Source organism: Podarcis tiliguerta, assembly GCF_965153285.1.
Source record: "Podarcis tiliguerta genome assembly, chromosome: 10".
In the NCBI taxonomy this organism is placed as follows: domain Eukaryota; kingdom Metazoa; phylum Chordata; class Lepidosauria; order Squamata; family Lacertidae; genus Podarcis; species Podarcis tiliguerta.
In genome coordinates, this window is record NC_139543.1 from 21,477,904 (window position 1) to 21,497,268 (window position 19,365).

At 40.7% G+C, this 19,365-nt stretch overlaps 1 protein-coding gene across 4 annotated transcripts in view; it reads right to left on the reverse strand.

Annotated features, from left to right (window-relative positions):
• The window catches only part of MET (MET proto-oncogene, receptor tyrosine kinase), a 97,113-nt gene that overhangs the window by 25,137 nt on the left and 52,611 nt on the right, over nt 1-19,365 (reverse strand). For all 4 annotated transcript variants that reach the window (XM_083399336.1, XM_083399333.1, XM_083399335.1 and 1 more), the window contains exons 6-11: nt 14,584-14,744; nt 12,493-12,595; nt 11,876-12,012; nt 9,871-10,032; nt 8,751-8,850; nt 2,953-3,168 (exon numbers count right to left, since the gene is read on the reverse strand). In XM_083399336.1, the coding sequence (XP_083255462.1) occupies nt 2,953-3,168; nt 8,751-8,850; nt 9,871-10,032; nt 11,876-12,012; nt 12,493-12,595; nt 14,584-14,744 (879 nt within the window). The remainder of the gene's footprint in view (nt 1-2,952; nt 3,169-8,750; nt 8,851-9,870; nt 10,033-11,875; nt 12,013-12,492; nt 12,596-14,583; nt 14,745-19,365) is intronic.

Below are 19,365 nucleotides of genomic sequence, written 5' to 3' on the forward strand. Positions count from 1 at the left end.
TGGCTAAACAAAAAAGTATCTGCCACTTCTACTCTCAACTGCGTACAATTGCAATAAGTTGTTGAATGGCCATAGGAAACCCAGCCAGATGGGTGGCATATAAATACATTATTATTATGGGCTTCAGGTGTTGTAAAACAATCCTAGGAATTCATCGAGATGGCTTAGATAGACTGAACTTTGATGAAATGCCAGGAGCTCCATTGTAAATCACAGATACATATAGGGAGAGCCTTGTTTTCTTTCAATTTGGTAATACATAGCAACACTTTGGCACAATCCTGTAAAGAAGTTCAGTAATTTTCCATTTATTACAACTGCAGAATAAATCCAGATAAATACTCCGGCTTCTTACTGGCAAAGGGAATGCACTGGATCCTGAAATACTGTCTGCAGGTTTTAGTGCTTTTGAGTTGACACGCATTCCCCATCACAGTTATCGACTTGTCAGCCAACTGGTGCTACAATTACATCTCCAGTGACTGTTTCTGTCCTTTCAAGATGCTGTGCAAGGGGGTTTCTGAAGGCCTGATTGTATAACCCCCTTTTGGCTGAGCCAGGCTTTTACCTTCCCCATACCTGGTGGGCGTGGCCTGGCTGAAATGGTTTTGTGGCCCAAATAAGTAGGTCTGAGAGGTCTAAGTAGACCCATGGGCTGGTGGTTCTCCATCCCTAGCCTAGACAATGGATACTTCTCTTTGTCTAACTGGCTAGATATGCTTTCTTTGATGTCATTCATTGCCTCAAAATGTGAAACTAATATGGGTTTTGGAGTTTTAGTTGGCCTAAAAAATATATATTTGTGGATTTCAGAGGAAAGAAAATTCCTACAGAAACCCAAGACCTGCAATTTGACATGCTTCATATGCTGTGGTACTTCATCTCTTGAGTACCCTGTACCTGGCTGCCGCTTTAAATATGCCAGGGGCAGGAAGGGCACAGCCTCCATGTCCTTGCCTCTGAGTGGCCTTGCAGGCAAGGCCAGCCCAGAATGGAAGGCCCAGTGTGGACGGGGTAGGTGGCACCAGGAGACAATCCCCTCCCCCAGCCACACAGGAAGATGGCAGCCTCCCAGGACTAATGGCAGCCACGCCATGCGGCAAACACCCCCCCCCCCCAAAAGAGCCCCATGTGAGCAGATATTCTGTATCTGCTTATCCAAGAAGGAATAAAAGTTATAGCAATTTTTAGATTCCCCGTAAGAGTGAATGGGGAACACAGAGCTTCATTTTCTGCAGAGTAGCTCAGAACCCAAATCGTAAGTTGACAGAGGACAGAACAATTCAGATCAGGGTTTTTTTTAAAGCACAGGTAGAAGATGCATGTTGGGGTTCCATGTGCAACCTTATGTCAGCCTGACTTTATCTGAAGTCACAAAGACAGACTTTAAGATAGGGATTTCTATCATGGACTTTTTGCAATTCTTCGCTGAAAACCAAAACAACAGTCCAGATAAGTTGCCTAAGAGCTGTGGGATTTTTTTTTTTCTTCAAGTTGTGGCGGTGGCATAAAGTACCCTGTTCTCTTTGAGTGAGGTAAAAAGAACCTTTTGGTCCGAGTATGTTCACTTGCTGAAAGGAAAATGTGCCGCATTAGATTAGTTTTACTGAAAAACCAAGTGATAAAGGCTCCTCTATTCTTCTGACACTAATTAAGAAAACAGATAAAAGAATTTTGGTTTGCTAAGAACTGTTTGTTCACTGAACCAAGCGCTCATTTAATTTCATGCTGTGCTTGCTTAATTACTGGATGACAAAACGTGATTATGAGGCATGTAAACTTGTCTCTGGTGTTTTTTTTCTGTGTGTGTATAAAGCTCAGAATGCTGCCAATTCGGCCTACAGTGACCTTTTGACAGAAGGAACACAAGTTCTCAAAAGCTGGCCTATAGTTTATGAGTGCCTCTCACTTAAGAGTTTGATTTGTGGGGGAGGATACTGAATAATAGTTTACCCTATGATGCACTTCTCATTTTAAGTAGGGACTTACCACTGATATTTAAAACACGTACCTAACACTAGTGCAAGAGCTTAGTGCAGGATACATACTGTTCACATGTGAACTATATTTGGAAGTGAACTATATTTGGCCAAAGTGAACTATATTCAGAAGTCTGTAGGGAGTTATTCATGATTAAGTGCTGAAATTGCTTACAACTACAAAATTGCTGACAAAGGCACAAACATGGGTAAGGCTTGACATTGCTCCTTAACCTGGAGGAAAGCAAACACAAACGAGGATCAGTTTTAGTTATCACATGCCAAATTTTCAGTGAAATCTACCAGGCTTCATTTATCCAATTGCCCAACAATTGGTCTGAATTTGTTCATTTCTGCCTCGTGTCCCACTCACAATTACTAGTGGTCCTGCCCAGTGCTAAAGTCTGCTTCCTGGGATGTAAAACTGTTTAGCAACCTTTTTAAAGAAATGTGGTGTTTTTTTTAAAAAAAGAAAAGCCAGCGGGTCCTTATAACTGACAGCAGAGTTCTAGACCTGAGCCAATCTTGGTTTAAAGGTGTATTGCTACTCAACAACACAACTTCTTGGGCAAGCACTTGTAAAAATATAACCAAATTCCTTACTGTTTTACAGGCATATGCATGTCTGTTAACAGAAACCAGTGCTTTTCTTCCAGAAAAAAGGTACCAATACTCACTATGAAGTTGTTACATAAGCGCCACACTTTAAACCGGTACTTTTCTTCTAGAAAAAAGATGGTGCTGGTACTGACAGAAACAAAATATACATGAAGCACTGACAGAAACTAAATATACATGAAAACCTAAATTTAACCCAAGCTTATTACATCTTGTCCCATCCGTATGCCAGTCAAAATTAGGTCCACATTGTTGTTTGCTTCAGATCCCCATTGGTTCCAGACAAGTTTCCCAGAATTCTTTGGGGCGACATGGGCAAGCTCATTTACCACATTTAAAACCAAATAGCCCTTACCTTAATCACTATATTCTGGTTTCCCTTGGAAATCACCACTGGTTTTGAGGAAATGGTAAAGACCGGGTCATTCACATAATCAAAATTAAACACAGGTGAGATGACTCCATCAAAAATGAATAATACTTTTGTCACAAAAGGTGGTGTCAGGTTATAGGATCTTAGCATCGGAGTTGTGCAGCAGATCATTTCAGCATTAGAACGATGATTACATTCCTAAAATAATAAGAGGGAAAAGTAAGTAGACAACTGAGTATCACAACACTTTATATGACTTCAACTTTTTGTTGATTTCTGCTTTCAGAGAATTGTCCCAATTATAGCTTGCATATCCTTTAAACATAGCAGCAATATAAGTTTTCCATTATAAAACTTCACACTCACTTAAAAAAATTGTAAGGTTAATTCTAATCATGGACATACTTTGCAACACTCACCAAGTGATGTTACATAAACTGGGCTTAAGCAAATTATATTAGGGGCATCTCTCTCTCTCTCTCTTTCTGTGTGTGTGTGTGTGTGTGTGTGTGTGTGTGTAAGTCTATGGATGTGTGTCTTGGACACTCAGCGTTGTCTTCTACTTTTATGTCCAGCTACAGTGTCCAATACTCCTACCATCTTGGGAAATGGTTCTTATGTTGAAAACTCTGGGAAGTTGTAAATTCTGGTCTTATTTCCACTGGTACAGGTTTCTTTATGCACCAAGGGATGGATGCTTAAATGAGATCCTACACATTAACACAAAACCATGTGCCCACTTTCAGTACACACTGAGCTTCTAAACCTGTTGATTTCCATGTTTGTTTCAATAGAAAAAAATATAGGTCTCTATTTCAAGATCTGACAGCTCCATAGAAGCAAATAGCACAACCCGCACCTGCAAGAAGTAGACCCATAAGAAATTGCTCAAATGGCCAAGTCTGCAATGTAAGGAGGAGTACTTTTAAAACACATGGGAATGTAGAAAGAAAGAAAGAAAGAGGAAGAAGAGGATTTTAGTCTCGTTTTACCCAAATGTAGCTATATATTTTTTCTGTGACCAACTGTAAAGGAGATGAATTTATTTGACCCTACCTACATCAAGCTATATTCTATCTTTATCACCAAACTCCGAATATAATTGTACATTGTATTAATTAACATTATTTTTAATGTATTAGTGGCCATGTGGTGATTTTAGCCTATAATTTTTATTGTTTAAAGCCTTAACCTGTATATTAAGGTACTTCTATAGCTCTGTTTAGAGTAGGTAATGTTTTGATAAGTGTTTTAAGTTTTTTGTATTAATCCAGCATATTTCCTTTTAACTGTTGAATGGTTCTGTGTACATTGCGGCAGCCTTTGGCTATGTGCAATAAAACTGACTGACTGACTGATTTATTGACAGTTAAAGCGGTTGTCTTTGTACTGCAATGCTGGATCACAAGCACATACACACGCAAGTTGTTTATGTATGATAAATGGTAGGGAACCGAGACGATAGTCAAGAGTTGACAGTCAAGTGTCATATGTATATTTCTCCCCCCCAACCCCAATCTAATTGGGGAAATGAGCCTATAACGAATTTGCACAAGTGCAAAGCATGCATAAAAAAATAGAATGCATGTTGCAGTAGCTCTGTCAGACTCTGTTGCCAGCTTAGAAATTCTGGTGTGCTTTCTGGCTGACTCAGGGCCAAACTACATACTGTGCTGGGATAACCACAATTGATCAATCTTCCTTTATTAAATGCAGCTGCAGGAGTTGTGGGCAGTGGTGTATTAAGTTATTGGGATGAAGTAGTAGCATGGAGGGGTGGAGGGCTTTAGCTCCTTCTGCAGTCTAAAGCACACAAACACATCAAGCTGCTATTTGATCTGCTGAGGGAAATGCAAGTGCCTGTGTTTCCCCCCCATGGAGAAAATAGCAGTTTGCACATATGTCAGTTTGTGACCGAGAGATCTGCATTTAGAAAACAGCATGGGGGGAAAGGGGTTAAATGCCTGGAGCTTCTGTCCAATCTGATTAGCAGCCACTCCCTAATGATGCATTTATTTAAAAAGAAGAAGTCAAGAGATCAGACCAAGATCTTCCAGAAAAACACACAGTTTATCTCATAGAACTCTAAACCTCTGCCATTTTATCTAAACTCATGTGTACAAAAAAGCATTTCTAGAATTAATCGGAGGCTGTTGGTTTGTATGCCCATGGAAAATTCTGGCCCAGTTGCATCATTTTTCACGTGAAAATACAGCACAAATAGTCCATGGCTGAGGACTGTGGTCTTTCATTCCGTTGAAGGCTGGAGCGGAAAGAAAAATAACCCAGCAATGGAATTTAGTTAAGACAATGGAAGAAACATTCCAGACTACTGGCAAAAATGCTATGGGCATCTCAAACTCAAAACTGGCAGCAGCTGGGAATGTTTTCTTCCCCACTGTCCACCTAAAGTATTGCAAATCATACATCTGAGGCGCCAGGCTTTGGGAAGGAGGTGCGAGGGCTCAGAGATTCTGCAGGAACCCTCACACCTTCTTCTCAAAACCCAGCATCTCTGAGAGGTCCAGTGTTGTCCTTAGGTCAGGTCTGCATGTGCAGCAGAACAAGGTAATATAAAGGACAGTACTGCTTAGCCTGCAGGTGGGAGTCATCACTTTTTAATGTTATCCAGAAAAATCCTAGCTTAGCCAGCTTTGTAAATATAAGCACAAGTCCATAAAAGTTACTAGCCTGCAATTCTTCTTACTCCCACTGCAGGCTGGCAAGAAGAGGAACAAACACCTCTGTCCTTCTAGCAGCAGTTGACTGCATTTCTATGCTGGGCACAGAGTAGGAACAGAGTACTCTGGTCCTCCTTTGCCAGCCAGTTCTCTCAGATGCATTGAATTCCATGCACTTGCAAGAATTCCTTCTTGCTTATGGCTACCAGGCTAGTGCCGAAATAGAAGGTTTAGCTCAGTCATCTGTTTGCTGTGCTGGTTTTCTATCTGAAAGCCATTTAAAAAAAACCATAATAGAACATTCATTCATTCATTCATTAAAAATTAAGTTATTTTCCCCAAGCTGCAGAGTGCAGGTAATTCCCCCACTCAATTCTGTGGCATGTGTGGACCAAGCCTTATTAACAAGAAAACATATATTGTTCCATAATCTTGCACAGATCTTTTATGATGAGCTATATGTATGCCTCAAGGGAGCACATGCAGATTGCAGGCACTAGGTGCAATCTGGGTACCAACTGAAGTTAAAGGTGCTTAAAGGCTTGTGTTGGCAATCATAAACATAGGGTGTAAACCCTATTGAAACAGTGGGACTGACTTCTGTGTAAGCATGCATAGGAGTGTGCATGTAAATATGTTGCATTCCGTTTACATTAAATAGAATGAAATACAGTGGTACCTCGGGTTACATACACTTCAGGTTACATACGCTTCAGGTTACAGACTCCGCTAACTCAGAAATAGTGCTTCAGGTTAAGAACTTTGCTTCAGGATGAGAACAGAAATTGTGCTCCGGCGGTGTGGAAGCAGCAGGAGGCCCCATTAGCTAAAGTGGTGCTTCAGGTTAAGAACAGTTTCAGGTTAAGTACGGACCTCCGGAACGAATTAAGTACTTAACCCGAGGCACCACTGTAATACCAGCAAGTCATAGATTAAGCATGTAACTACATTCATTTTTACTGCAATGGCCTCAGACAATTATATCCCTTTTCATTAATAACTACTTTAAAAGATACCTATATTCCTATTTTTTATATGTAGGTGATTATACACAGAAGCATTTGTATACATCAGAACAGATCCTGGTAATCATACTGATTTCATTAACGTAAATTCATTGCACATCTAATCTACTTCAGAGTACCAATGTCTTTTAAATTAATAACAGTGACACTTATAACCTAGTTTGTGGGCATCTATTAGAATAGGGTCTATAGCTCTTTACTTTATCAGGCCAGTCTCAAAAAAAGGATGCTTTCAGAGAACGATAAAAAAAAAAAAATCTAATAATACTCTTTAGTGGTGATGCAATGTGACTGATTGGGAAGGTCAAGAGAAATTGCATTTGTTGTGCCCTTATTGCTAGGTAATTTGACATGACATTCTTACTCTGAAATTGATTTTAGAAATTGAAAAATGTGATGCTTTTCATGAAATACTGCATTGATAATCTGTAATAAAAAAAAAATTCCAAATCCATCTGATCAAGACTAAATTAACATACCACCTATTTTATCTCGCTTTTAAAAGACGTTCTCCTTGAATGTTTCCACTGTATTTCAGGCAGTATTTATTCTTTGTTGTAATATATATATATATATATATATATATATATATATATATGTATTTGCAAAAGGTTGGGTACTACTGAAATATGTATAGCATTTAAGTGAGCTGCAGGAAAGAAGGAAACCTTCAAAAATTCACATGGCTTACAATATGAAGGCCTATGTATTCTTGCCTCAACCCTAATTGTGACCTATGAGGGAATGAAAGCAAGCCATGGCCAATAAAACCTGAACTCCAGTATCTAACTTGATTTTTAAGAAACCTGTGCAACAACAGGATAAATGTGGAAGAAGATCTGTGTGCTTTAGGGTAGCTGGTAGCTGACCCAGATAAAAGCAAGGGGTAAAAAGGTGGCATGTTATAGCATCTCAACCATCATGGCAGCTCAGAGGATAAATGGCCTTTCACAGAGAATCTAAAGCATGGATGCCTAACAATGTGAATGGGAAGATTTAGGTGATCAATAACAGGCTTGGAAAAAGGTAGACGGAAATAAAAAGGAATAGTGTTTGGCCTAGACAGATGCATCCAACTGCTAAGATGTCTAAGCTAAGATCTGTCATGTGACCCTGAGCATTCCAGTTTCACCAGGAATGAAAGAGTGAAGGAAATGACAGTGACGACAAGTGGACGTCTAATGCAGAAAAGGGGTGGTGGTGGTTGCACACACTGAAAGGGCTCTTTCGGATGTTAATGATCCTGCCTTGTTAAAACATAGTTTGGGAAACTAGAAACAGGCGTCAGGTCAACATGAACACCAACTTCACACATGTATTTCCACCCATGCAGGCTTCAATTTCCCTATACTATATACGCACTTCTCCACGACAATGGCACTTCTCCAACAAGAATAAAATGCAGCCTACATGACAAAGAATTTTTCTACATGCTTGGCTGGTCTTAATATATTTTGTGGTATTTGAAAGCTCAGCTGGCATATAGGCCTGCACTGTGATGCCTGTTTGCCCAAGTACACCATCAAACCCTTTTAGAGACTTTAAAGAAAGCTAAGCCTCCCAATGCAACTAGCTGCTGTCATCTTTAATGCAAAAGGCTGCATCGTTCTGTCAGTTAACCAGAAACTAGAAGATATATAGAGATATGCAGAATAAAAATCAACATCTCAAACAATTCAAATTTTTAAATGCATCTTCAGCTACCTGAAGATAAGTCCCAATGAACGCAGTATAACTTACTTCTGCGTAAATTTGCACAGGATCGTGCTGCATGCTCAGTTTGAAGGTATGCACATATTAATCTAAAGTTAGCACTTATGCTATGCAGCCGTGGGCCGGTCCACTGTCCCTCAGACCATGTAGTGGGCCGGACTATTTTTTTGGGGGGGGGGGGGAATGAACGTATTCCTATGCCCCACAAATAACCCAGAGATGCATTTTAAATAAAAGGACACATTCTACTCATGTAAAAACACGCTGATTCCCAGACCGACCATGGGCTGGACTGAGAAGGCGATTGGGCCGCATCCGGCCCAAGGGCCTTCGGTTGTCTACCCCTGTGCTACAGACTTACCACAGTAAAGTTCTTGCCAAGCTTAGGGACGGTTACCACCATCTTTGGAGCCTGTGCTGAATTCAGATTGATCCCCTGAGCTGTAATTGTGCTTCCACCACTGAGAAAAAGAAATTGAAACAATAATCATATAAACAAATACCAATTCAAAATGCACACCAGTATTTTCATTTTCTTAAATATCAATATGTTATTTAGACTCAACAGATCAAAAATGGCCTTGTGAAAGAAATGAAGACGAAATCATAAACTGCAACCCTACCTATATAGAGCAGTCCCCTTTACTCCCTACAGTGGCCTTTGATTCCCACTTCAACCACTGCGTAAGGTTGATTTGATTTCCCCCACCTTGTTCCTGATGTAGATCTTCTTTCCTGGCTAGGTAAGGCACTATTCTGTGGTTCACTTCAGGTGAAAAATGTTTTGGCTCTCATATGTTTGTGTGAGTGCGAGAGAGACGCCTCATTCGGACATAATGCTAAACTATAGTTAGTGTTATGAGACTGAGCTTATGCAGGGCTTAGGCTCACACACTTCCTCTTACTCTCCAGCTTGGTCATGAGATGTTCGAAAACATTCACTTTTCTTTTAGATTAACTACATCTTACTGTGTTGTGCAAACCTGGACAGGCTGTGGTTATCTCAGCTAGGGTTAGATGAAGCAAGTCAACTTCAACCCCTAGTTTATGAAGCTGACCTCTTTTCTACTAACCATAGCTCAGGTTAACCGCAGTCTAGGATTCAGACGATATGCTAAACTACAGTTTATCTAAAACTGAAGTAGAAGCTCTTCATGGCTACACCAAAGGAGAAGGGGCATGCGAGGGGGAGTGCAAGTTCAAAAGGCTAATTCACATAGCACTAAAGCACTAGTTAGCATAATAGCCATATGCCGCCAATATGTGTGAACGGAGACTGTAACAGCATGATGGGCTTAGGGTTTCTAATTATCAATAAAACCCCTTTCATTTTTAGGGAAGGTAGTGGAATCCAAATTATATAAAACTGCTTGGCATATTACCTAGGAATAAAAATGCACATCCATTTGGGAGATTTGGTAAGCTGTGCCACTCTTTGCTCATTCATTCCTATGAACATATTTATTGGAAATTTCACTCACCTAAGAAAGGATTTGGCAGGATAAATTTTAGAAACAGTAGGGTTTTCTCTGTATGTAAAATGACCCGCTGAACGAACCGCTGAATCGATTTTCATTCTGACATGACACTCTGACACTTCTCTTTCCGGAGCAGTGTAGCATTCTATGGTATTATCAGACACTCTGCACAAGAAGAATCCACAGGGTAAAATATTTGCTATAATCGCTATTGGAAAATACATGCTGCATATTTTCTAAAACTAGCCAAGTCCCACTTAAGAGTAAGTTCATTGAAATTAATGGGCCTGTTAGTCATTAAATTACATAACATTGGCTACAACCCCCTAACTTGATATCCTAGTTCTGAAATTAAGCCACCACTTCCCAGTTTGGAGGACACTGTGGCTTAAACTCTGAAACTTTTTGGAGTTTAGCACATCCATTACACAATGCCAGTTCCCAAACAGAAATCAAAATGAAGAAGCAAACAGAAGGAAAGGGGAAGAAAGTGGAACAGGAAGGCTAAAACACATTAGCACACTTAGTATGAACTGCATTTCTCTGTGTGTAAATATAGTTCCAACATTCCATCAGACTCTACCAACATTCTCTGGAATCATACTCTAGCTCATGGGTAGGCAAATTAAGGCCTGGGGGCCGGATCTGGCCCAACCACGTTCTAAATCCAGCCCACAGACGGTCTGTGAATCAGCGTGTTTTTACATGAGTAGAATGTGCCCTTTTATTTAAAATGCATCTCTGGGGTACTTGTGGGGCCTGCCTGGTGTTTTTGAATGAGTAGTTTTGATGAGCCAGTGTGGTGTAGTGGTTAAGAGCGGTAGTCTCGTAATCTGGGTAACCGGGTTTGCGTCTCCGCTCCTCCACATGCAGCTGCTGGGTGACCTTGGGCTAGTCACACTTCTTTGAAGTCTCTCAGCCCCACTCACCTCACAGAGTGTTTGTTGTGGGGGAGGAAGGGAAAGGAGAATGTTAGCCGCTTTGAGACTCCTGAAGGGGAGTGAAAGGCGGGATATCAAATCCAAACTCTTCTTCTTCTTCTAGAATGTGTGCTTTTATTTAAAATGCATCTCTGGGTTATTTGTGGGGCATAGGAATTCGTTCATCCCCCCCCCAAAAAAATATAGTCTGGCCCCCCACAAGGTCTGAGGGACAGTGGACTGGGCCACGGCTGGAAAAGGTTGCTGACCCCTGCTCTAGCCCGACTTAAAAATGGAACTGTGGGAAGGTGGTACCCAGAGCATCTTCAGGAAACAAAGTAAGCAGGCTGCAGTTTGGGACACAACTTCGAGGAGGCAAAACTCGTTCCTCACCCCTGACACTAGGTTCACCAAGCACAGGTAGCCCCCTCCCGCATATTCCTATGTGTACCTTCCACACAAATGCATGGCTGTTTTTCCACTCCTGCTGGAAAATAATGTCAGGTGCCATAGGCATCTAGCCAGCCACTGTGAGAACAGAATGCAAAACTAGGTGGGCTTGATGCAGCAGGACTCATATTGTGTTCTTAATAAAAAATGCACTTGGGAGAGAACACTAGAGTGAGGGAAAGATGTTTCCACCACCATAGATAGTGTGTGAGGCTAGACATCCATCAGCCAAAAAGTAAGAAAAACAGGGATAGATAAACAGAAATGCAATGTTTTGGGGTCTCTGCAATACACAGACCTCTCTTACACAAAGCAGGCTCACAGATTGTCTATATTCACTAGTTAACTTCCTGCTGAGAAAATAATAATGCACTGTTTTCTTCTTGGATATACAGACAATATGTGATTAAGTAATTCAGTAAATAAAGTTTGAGATTTCTGATTCTTTCTATCTTAATGCTTCCGAGTTCTGATACTGGTTTATATTGCTGCTTTTGATTTATATGTTTTATGTTTTTTCATGTACCACCCTGGTCACTTTGGGTTGAAGGGCGGAACATAAATCTAATGGAACAGTACTAATAAAATAACAACAGCCTGTACATTAACAACACTGAAAACATGGTTTCACGTTATACCTTGTCAATTTGCATTGTTTACTACCAACATAAATCTCTCGAGAGTTCCCGCTGCTTAGGTATTCCCCAGTTAAAGTCAACAGCGTTCCACCAAATCTTGGACCATAAGTGGGTGAGATGCTTCTTATTATGGGATCCTGTCAAGTAAAAAGAATACAGCTTGTTAATTAAAAAAAAAAAAGGCAAAATTAAGAATCATGTTAAAAGAAAACATGTATAATGAGGTCATCATACTTAATAATAAGAAGTAACTTTTTTAACGGTTAACACATGGGTGGGGAACCAGAGGTCCAGGGGCCAAATGTCCCTCCAGGACTGGACCTCGAGACCCTCCCTAGGCCATGCCCTACCTCAGCACCCCCCTCACCAATCCTGCTCTGCACCGTACTCTAGTGCTTTTGTCTAGCTGGACTGTAAACTGTGTTAGAGCTTTTTTCTTACCAGGAGGCAGGTTAGCAACACGAGTGTTAGGAGTGTCTGCATAGAAATCTCTTGTCTTCTTCATGGCCTTGCTAAGCAAAGGTACGCATCACATCCATGCCCCCTGGAAGGTTTCTCACAAGAGAATGCAGTCCTCAAGCTGAAAAATGTTTCTCGTCCTTGCTTTTAACACTTACCACGTAAGAGAAGGTATTGAAAGTGGCATTAGCTTGTCCATTTGAAACGACGCTTGATACATTAAAACGTGCATTCGTTACATCGCCAAGTGTGCACTCCAACCTTCAACAACAAAGCAAAGACATTCTTTCTAATTATGTTATAAATATAAAAGAATCACCCAAACTTATACTAATAATCTTCGTTTTTTAAAGTTGTTATAGCTTTCCCTGATGCATAATTTTAACTTATTATTTTATTAAATCAGTAATTATAGATAGTCCTGAAGCTGTAGATATTTTGCCAATAATTTGTGATGCACCTCTGACTTGGAGGGGGAGAGAGATGAGAACACATTCCAGTTTTTATGTAAACTCGCTTTTTAATATATATTTTGTTCCAACCAGTGGGTGAAAGATCAACAAAACTTGTCTCTTACAAGAGCTCTGCCCTAACAGATATTATAGTGGTAAGAAAAACTTCCTTGGGTGTTCCCAAGAGTATCACAAAAAGTACGTGTTAGGACAGCTTTATCAGAGATTTATCTAAAGGAATGATATGATGAGGCTTGTATGAGCCACTCAAAGAAAACGAGTCCTTTAATGACATCATCCTTACAGCTATGCCAGAACACAACCCCAAAAGGTAAAATGTTAAAGATGTAAATTCAGAAGTAGCTGTTAATAGTCACTTTCTGTTATCCTAAAGTACTAATTGGAACCAACTGTAAGAATTGACAGGAACCAAACAGAACTAGTTTGGGACCTGAACTATATATTTGTGCTGGGTTTTTTCCAATGGTGCTACAGTAATGTTTTTAACTGTCAGCTTTAACTGTCTATGATGTAGCAGCGACATCTCTTCCCAAGAGGAGATGCATGGGTTCTGCTGTTGAGGACTCTGTAGTCCAAGGTGGTCCAACTCGCAGACCTTTTTTTTTTGAAGCTCTCAGAAGTCACCCAGAAGAAAAGCGGCTGTGAGTCTTTCCAAACAACCAAATGCTACCACTGCCATTGCCCCCTTGGAGAGCCAGGGTATGGAGCAGCTCTCACTGCTATGCAGGGGTACTAGAGACCAAATTGCGCTGTGGGTTAAACCACAGAGCCTAGGACTTGCCGATCAGAAGGTCGGCGGTTCGAATCCCTGCAATGGGTTGAGCTCTCGTTGTTCGGTCCTTGCTCCTGCCAACCTAGCAGTTCAAAAGCATGTCAAGTGCAAGTAGGTAAATAGGTACTGCTCCAGCGGGAAGGTAAACAGCATTTCTGTGCACTGCTCTGGTTCGCCAGAAGCGGCTTAGTCCTGCTGGCCACATGACCCGGAAGCTGTATGCCAGCTCCCTTGGCTAATAAAGCGAGATGACTGCCGCAACCCCAGAGTCAGCCACGACTGGACCTAATGGTCAGGGGTCCCTTTACCTTTACCTTTATGGAGCATGACATTTCCCCTCTTCCTCCTTTATGGCCCAGCACTGTACTACAACCAGAGTTTATTGGTAGTTTTCATCCTCAAACAAAGGACGGCTTGTGTAAGCAGAAGTGAGAGATGTGAGCTGCAGATCAAGGTTTGTGGCAGCCAGCTCCCATCCTCCGCTGAGACAGCCTTTGGTCTGAGAGGTTGGACTGCCATGCTGTAGACATGGTCAACATTTCCTACCTCCACATTCTAGATACTGTATATTGGTACACCAGATTAATGACTGAGGCTGGTGCAGAGCCAGTCCACATGGCTAGCTAATTGGCTGGGAATCTACATTTGGCAGGGTATGTTAGTAACAGACCTTTAAATATTTTTAATCCCCACTGAAATAAAAAAAAGGCACTCATATGAAATAGGCAGTTCATGCTATACAGAACTAGGTTAACAGACAACAAACACATGTAAATAATAATAAATAAAGTGCTACTGAGAACTATTGACAGAGTTAGAGTTATGAGCTGGTGGGTTGGACCATCTTCCAGTGACACAGTTTGCCACCCACCAACATTTACTACTGAATATCACACTTCAGTGACAGACGGCCAAAGAATGCATGGCACAAGTTATTTGGTGGTGTCTTCCATCACCCATGTGCCTCGTGATACTTGCTTATAAAGACAGCGTTGATCTCTTACTTGTTTTTGTCGCTAGCTTTGACATCCAGAATGCACTGCTGTCCCCCAATAAGAACCGACATTTTTTTAAGATTCAGCTTGTTGTTTTTGCTGAACCCAAAGTCCCACCCACACAGGGTCAGTCTTGTTACACCATCAAAAGCTGTGCTGTTTGGAAAAATCTGAAAAGGAAAAAAAATAGTAACACACTTAGGATTTCTGATGGGCTTTGAAGGTGTTTTTCAAAGGGGAAAATAATGGGAGAAAATAATTTCTTCTGCTGGAGAGTACCCTACCCTTTATCTTAATTGTTCCTCACCTTTCATTCATCACAGTATGAGCATTCTCAGACAGTAGCAATAAATAACTCAGCCACTGCTCGAAAGCTCTGAATTATTATGTTTAGGGGCACTGAACAAGCTCTGCATTGTAATAGTCTTTTTAATACCCCCTTAGCTTGTCTTTTATGTCTTTCTTGTGGTATGTAGAAGAATACAATGCACTTATTTTATTAGAAGTAAGATAGTGAATAAAAGAATATCAGCAACTTATTTCACCAACGTGATGAAAAGGCAAGAATTCATGGAGATGATAGCTTCAAAGACATCTAAATCAAACATTGCCTTGGGAGCCACAGAATTAGCAGGGCTTCTACAATGCTTTGGCTGAATTGATATCATTTGGTTACTTCTACATTTTCAAGTTAAAAATAAACTACCTTGCAGCAATGTAGTGACAATCCCAAAAGGAAGTGCTCTTCCCCCTCCCACAACCTTCTATATATTGTAAATTGTGTTGTAAATATAACAATGGTGGGAAAAATATATGAATACTATGGAAGTTGTTCAAATTTCAGCAAGGCACTGTCAATAAAAATCTGACAATGCTTTTAAGGCATATATAGACTTTTAACAATAGCATCTGAGTTTGCAAACATTCAAGCCCCCGGGCTAGAGAACAAAAGAATTAACTTATGCTTGTGATGGAACTACTAAAGTGACTTTGGCTTAATATTTTATAGCGAGAGTTATTTTATTCCTAAGAAGCAGCACAATTGTGTCTTTCATCATGAATCCTGCTTCTTCATGTTGCATCTGAAAAGGACATTTCTAGTAAAATACTCAGGTTACTGTACCCTTTGAACATCCAAAAGGAACTGGCACATTTCATTTAAACTTTATTGACTTGGCTTAATGCTAGAAGGATTTAGGAAATGAAATGCCAAGGGCGGAGTAGGTATTGTGAACATGCTGCACAAATTAAACCATATAAATAGTGAAACAATTGATCCTAGGGAAAATGAGACAATGAATTAAATCCAGAGCCTACTAAAGTCCATTTGGAATCTACTCCAGAGTCATCTTTATGTATATGCCGTATTTCCTCAGTGTCTTATATTACTCTCCCTTGTGTAAACAAGACTCTAGAGTTTGTTGGTCTGCAAAATCTTCTATCAATGACAATGAGGCAGAGGGCCTTCTCAGTGGTGGTGCCCGCCTTGTGGAACGCCCTCCCATCAGATGCCAAGGAAATAAACTATCTGTCTTTTAGAAGACATCTGAAGGCAGCCCTGTTTAGGGATGTTTTTAATGTTTGATGCTTTATTCTGTTTTTAATCTGTTGGGAGCCACACAGAGTAGCTGGGGAACCCCAGCCAGATGGGTGGGGTATAACTTTAAATTATTGTTGTTATTGCTATTATTTAGCCATGCTAATGAGCAGGACATCCTGGATTTACAGAAGCCACCCCAGCTTCAGATGCCAATCCTAGATGTCCCTTTTTGGCTCCCTCCGCTTCCTCCTCCGCAGGCACTGCCTCTGCCGCATTCTCCCAGGAACCAAAAGAACACAAAACCCCCTAAGATGTGTGTGTTTTTTGTGCCGTGCTCTCCTACTCCTCTGGTGCTGCTTCTGGATGTAGGTGCGTGTGTGGCGCATGTGTGTGTGGTGGTGAACAGCAATGAGTAAGGGCAGCCAGTGGTAAGATGAGGGGGAAGGCGGTATGTAAGGGTGGCAGGTGGTGGGATGGTGAAGGGGTGGGGGGAGAGGCAGTGACGGCAGTGTATGAAGGCAGCTGGTGGGGTGATGTCGTGGGTGATGTTAATATTAAGTACTGCTGCTAAATAATTACAAGTCAGGCTTCCCCCCCCTCCCCCAGCCAGAACTCACTGGAACTCAGTTCCAGCACCTACTCAGGTGGGCGCCATTGCCATCATGCCACCATGAAAGGAGGCGCTCATGGTGATTCCCAGCACCTCTTTTTCTAGAAAAATAGCACCAAGAGACATTTCGAGAGATTTTCCCAAGCCAAACAAGTACAGTGGTACCTCAGGTTAAGTACTTAATTCGTTCCGGAGGTCCGTACTTAACCTGAAACTGTTCTTAAGCACCACTTTAGCTAATGGGGCCTCCTGCTGCTGCCGCGTCGCCGGAGCACGATTTCTGTTCTTATCCTGAAGCAAAGTTCTTAAGCTGAAGCACTATTTCTGGCTTAGCGGAGTATGTAACCTGATGCATATATAACCTGAAGCGTATGTAACCTGAGGTACCACTGTATAGCTGCTCATAGAGGTGCAAGTATAGCCGCTACATGAACATTTATAGGGAAGCCCAAGTTTTATTTCAATAAAATTAAGTTTCATTTTTGCCTTCCATAGATGTACATTTCTATTTTACATGAAATAGGGAAGTTCAGGTATCTTGTGGGCTTTTTTCTTTCTTTTGCTTATTTAGAGAGAAACCGTTTTGACTGCGAATGCTGCCACACCTAGGAATGTGATCACTGTGACCAAAAATTCTGGGAAAGTGTGTGGCCTATTTAAAGCAAAGGTTACAAACTGGGAGTCCTACTCTTGCATTTAAAAAACACTAACAAAATTGCTCTTGATGGGATAGATTGCCATCTCTGCCCCCCCCCCTTTTTACCAACTAAAGGCTTGGTCCCAGGGCGATATCTACAATGGTAGCAGCAGTTTTTATGTCACTCCATGCAGGGATGTTTCTGCGTATTGTATTTTGATTACAATTGCCTTAGACCACTGCACTAAGACCAAAACAACCCATAGCTGTTGTTGGGGCCGGTTCCACGTGACTAGGCAAAACACCACAAAATGACGGATTTTTTCTTATCATATTAAAGGCAAAATGAGGGCATTACCATCAACTAAGGCCTTTGCAATTACCACTCTGTGTTTAACTTAAGGACCAGAGTATCACTTAGCATATTTTAACCACACTGTTCCTTTAAAACCCTCATATATATGGATGGATTTACGGATTCTATTGCAAATGCCACACAAAGCAGGTTATCTTTGATTTGATAGTACCAGCAAAAAGCCTCAAACACACAGTTCTTCCCTAGATTTAATGTGCATGGGTGTAAAGCAATAGGCCAAAGATGAATAATCTATTTTTTTTATTTTTAGTAGTAATGCCAACCGTCATGGTCTACCAAAGCGTGAAATCTCCCTTAGCAGCTAGCGACCATAAAGATTTAGGTTCTCAGCTGCATTATTTTTCTTCCTTTTAGAAATAAGTTCCACAAACTCACACATGCTGTGGCACAAGCTATTAGGAAATTTCATCATTTATCACTGCCAGAGAATAATATTTATTGCATTATTTTTTTAAAAAAAATATATTCAGCACATGAACTTGAGCTTTATATCAATCCAATTGCACTCTGAGAATTTTTCATCATTCACTAACTTTATGCAAAATTTCTCCTGAGTAAGCACAGTGGACTTGATTTAAAGAATTGCTATACAGTATTCATGAAACTTTTCCCCCCAGTGGCTTCCTTACTCAACAGATACCTTTAAAAACATTTCCTGCATGTAAAAATAACATGACTATACCAAGCATGCCTGCATTTTGTCATAAAAACCCAAATTACACATGACGGCTTTGAACAATTTCATACTAACCTCACAGACTAATGATAGCATGACATCTCAGTCACACGAAAGTCCTCTTACCCTTGCCCTGGCAGAGGTAAGGGGCCTTAATGTAGTTTTAAATGTGATTTACATTCACTCTAAGGCCGTTTTACACTACTTGAAGTGCATAAAAGGCCTAATGTAACTATGAATCAGACTTCATAATTTAAAAATTATTTAGGGCCTGCTTTCCACCCCATTTAAGCCATGTGCACTTGCTTAAAGTGATTGTAAAAGCTTCCCCCTTTCAGAGAAGACAGATTTCCCTTCATGTTGTGCATCTATACATAACTGTAGGGTGCAAGGATTGTTCATTGGTCCTTCCTGAATTCACAGCTGAGTTCTAATCCATTACAAAAGATGCATTTACCATTATCCTGCTATGTCTTGTCACCATAGGCTTTTTCTCTTTTGCTTCAACACAGATTACAACAGTTTGATAAGGTACAAATTTGACACAGATTCGTTTTCTGTGTCGGGCTTGACTTGGATGCTATTTTAAGCACTTTTAAAAGCAAAACAGAAGTATGTTTGGTAGTTCAAAGGCTCTACTATTTATGCATTTATCCATCTAAAAACACCGATAACAATGAGCAGCAGAGACAAATATATCGAGTGAACGGTTGGTGTGTTTACGTGTGGGATTACAAGTGGCATGGCCGCTCTGTAAAACTAGACCTTCATAATTATGTCACACTTAATGCAAAATGATTTGGTTAAATGCAGAGGCAGCCTGTACAAATCTTGCAATGACCATAGCTAACTGAAAACAGCAATGGGCTACTAAGCTCTTTTCTCATTTGTGTAATTTAACTCTTGCTCACACTTTTTGCATTCATGAATATTTTTTAACGGGAAGCAGCTT